General features: G+C 63.5%; 1 protein-coding gene across 1 annotated transcript in view; it reads right to left on the bottom strand.

Annotated features, from left to right (window-relative positions):
* The window catches only part of COL11A2 (collagen type XI alpha 2), a 61,569-nt gene that overhangs the window by 1,562 nt on the left and 59,253 nt on the right, over window positions 1–754 (bottom strand). The window contains 1 exon segment of the mRNA XM_006769177.1: window positions 195–401. Coding sequence (XP_006769240.1) covers window positions 195–401 — 207 coding nt within the window.

Below are 754 nucleotides of genomic sequence, written 5' to 3'. Positions count from 1 at the left end.
GGGGGAGGGGGGGCTGTGTGATATTAGCCGGCGTGATTCACATGTGCATGTACCTGTGTGACCCTGTGCCTCTGCTGGTCCCCCTGTGTAAACGTGTGTACTTGGTGATGCTGCTGTTATCACACAGGTGAACCCATTTCCATCCTCCCCACCCCGCACCCCCACCTGAGCTCTTCCCGCGCCTCCCTTCCCACCTGACAGCCGGCTCTGAATTCCTTGACGTAGGGGCTGGTGTCAGGGCTCAGCTCATCCTCATTGGCCCCCCTGAGCTTCAGGGGGCCGTCCAGGGCCAGCCCAGAGCACGGGTAGGAAACGTCCTGGTGGGCGGAGACGCTGAGCAGCCTCAGGAAGGTGAGCTGGACCACGCCTACCGGGGAGCCCTCTGAGTCCACGTAGGAGAACTGGAGGAGAGGGGCTGCGGTCAAGGCCAGAAGAGGGTGGCTGGGCCGTGGCATGGGCAGGGAATAGGCGGGGGGGAGGGGGGGGTTGCTGGGAGAAATGCCTGAGTGGGAGCCAGGAGACTGGGGTACAGGACAGGGGAATGTCTGCCTTGGGTTGCAGGGGTGCTGAGCACGGGGGCTGGTGAGGAGGAAGGAAGAGGGCTCAGGAATGGAGAAGGGCCAGTTGTCTGCAGGGGTAACGCCTCTGCAGGGGCGATGCTGCCGGGGAACTTGACTGCCACGTAAACCCAGAACCACACACCCCCCCGACACACACACACACAGGCACCACCCCCCCCCACACACACACACAG

This window comes from Myotis davidii, unplaced genomic scaffold, assembly GCF_000327345.1.
Source record: "Myotis davidii unplaced genomic scaffold, ASM32734v1 scaffold4, whole genome shotgun sequence".
Classification (NCBI taxonomy): domain Eukaryota; kingdom Metazoa; phylum Chordata; class Mammalia; order Chiroptera; family Vespertilionidae; genus Myotis; species Myotis davidii.
This window is presented reverse-complemented; position numbering and strand designations above follow the sequence as displayed.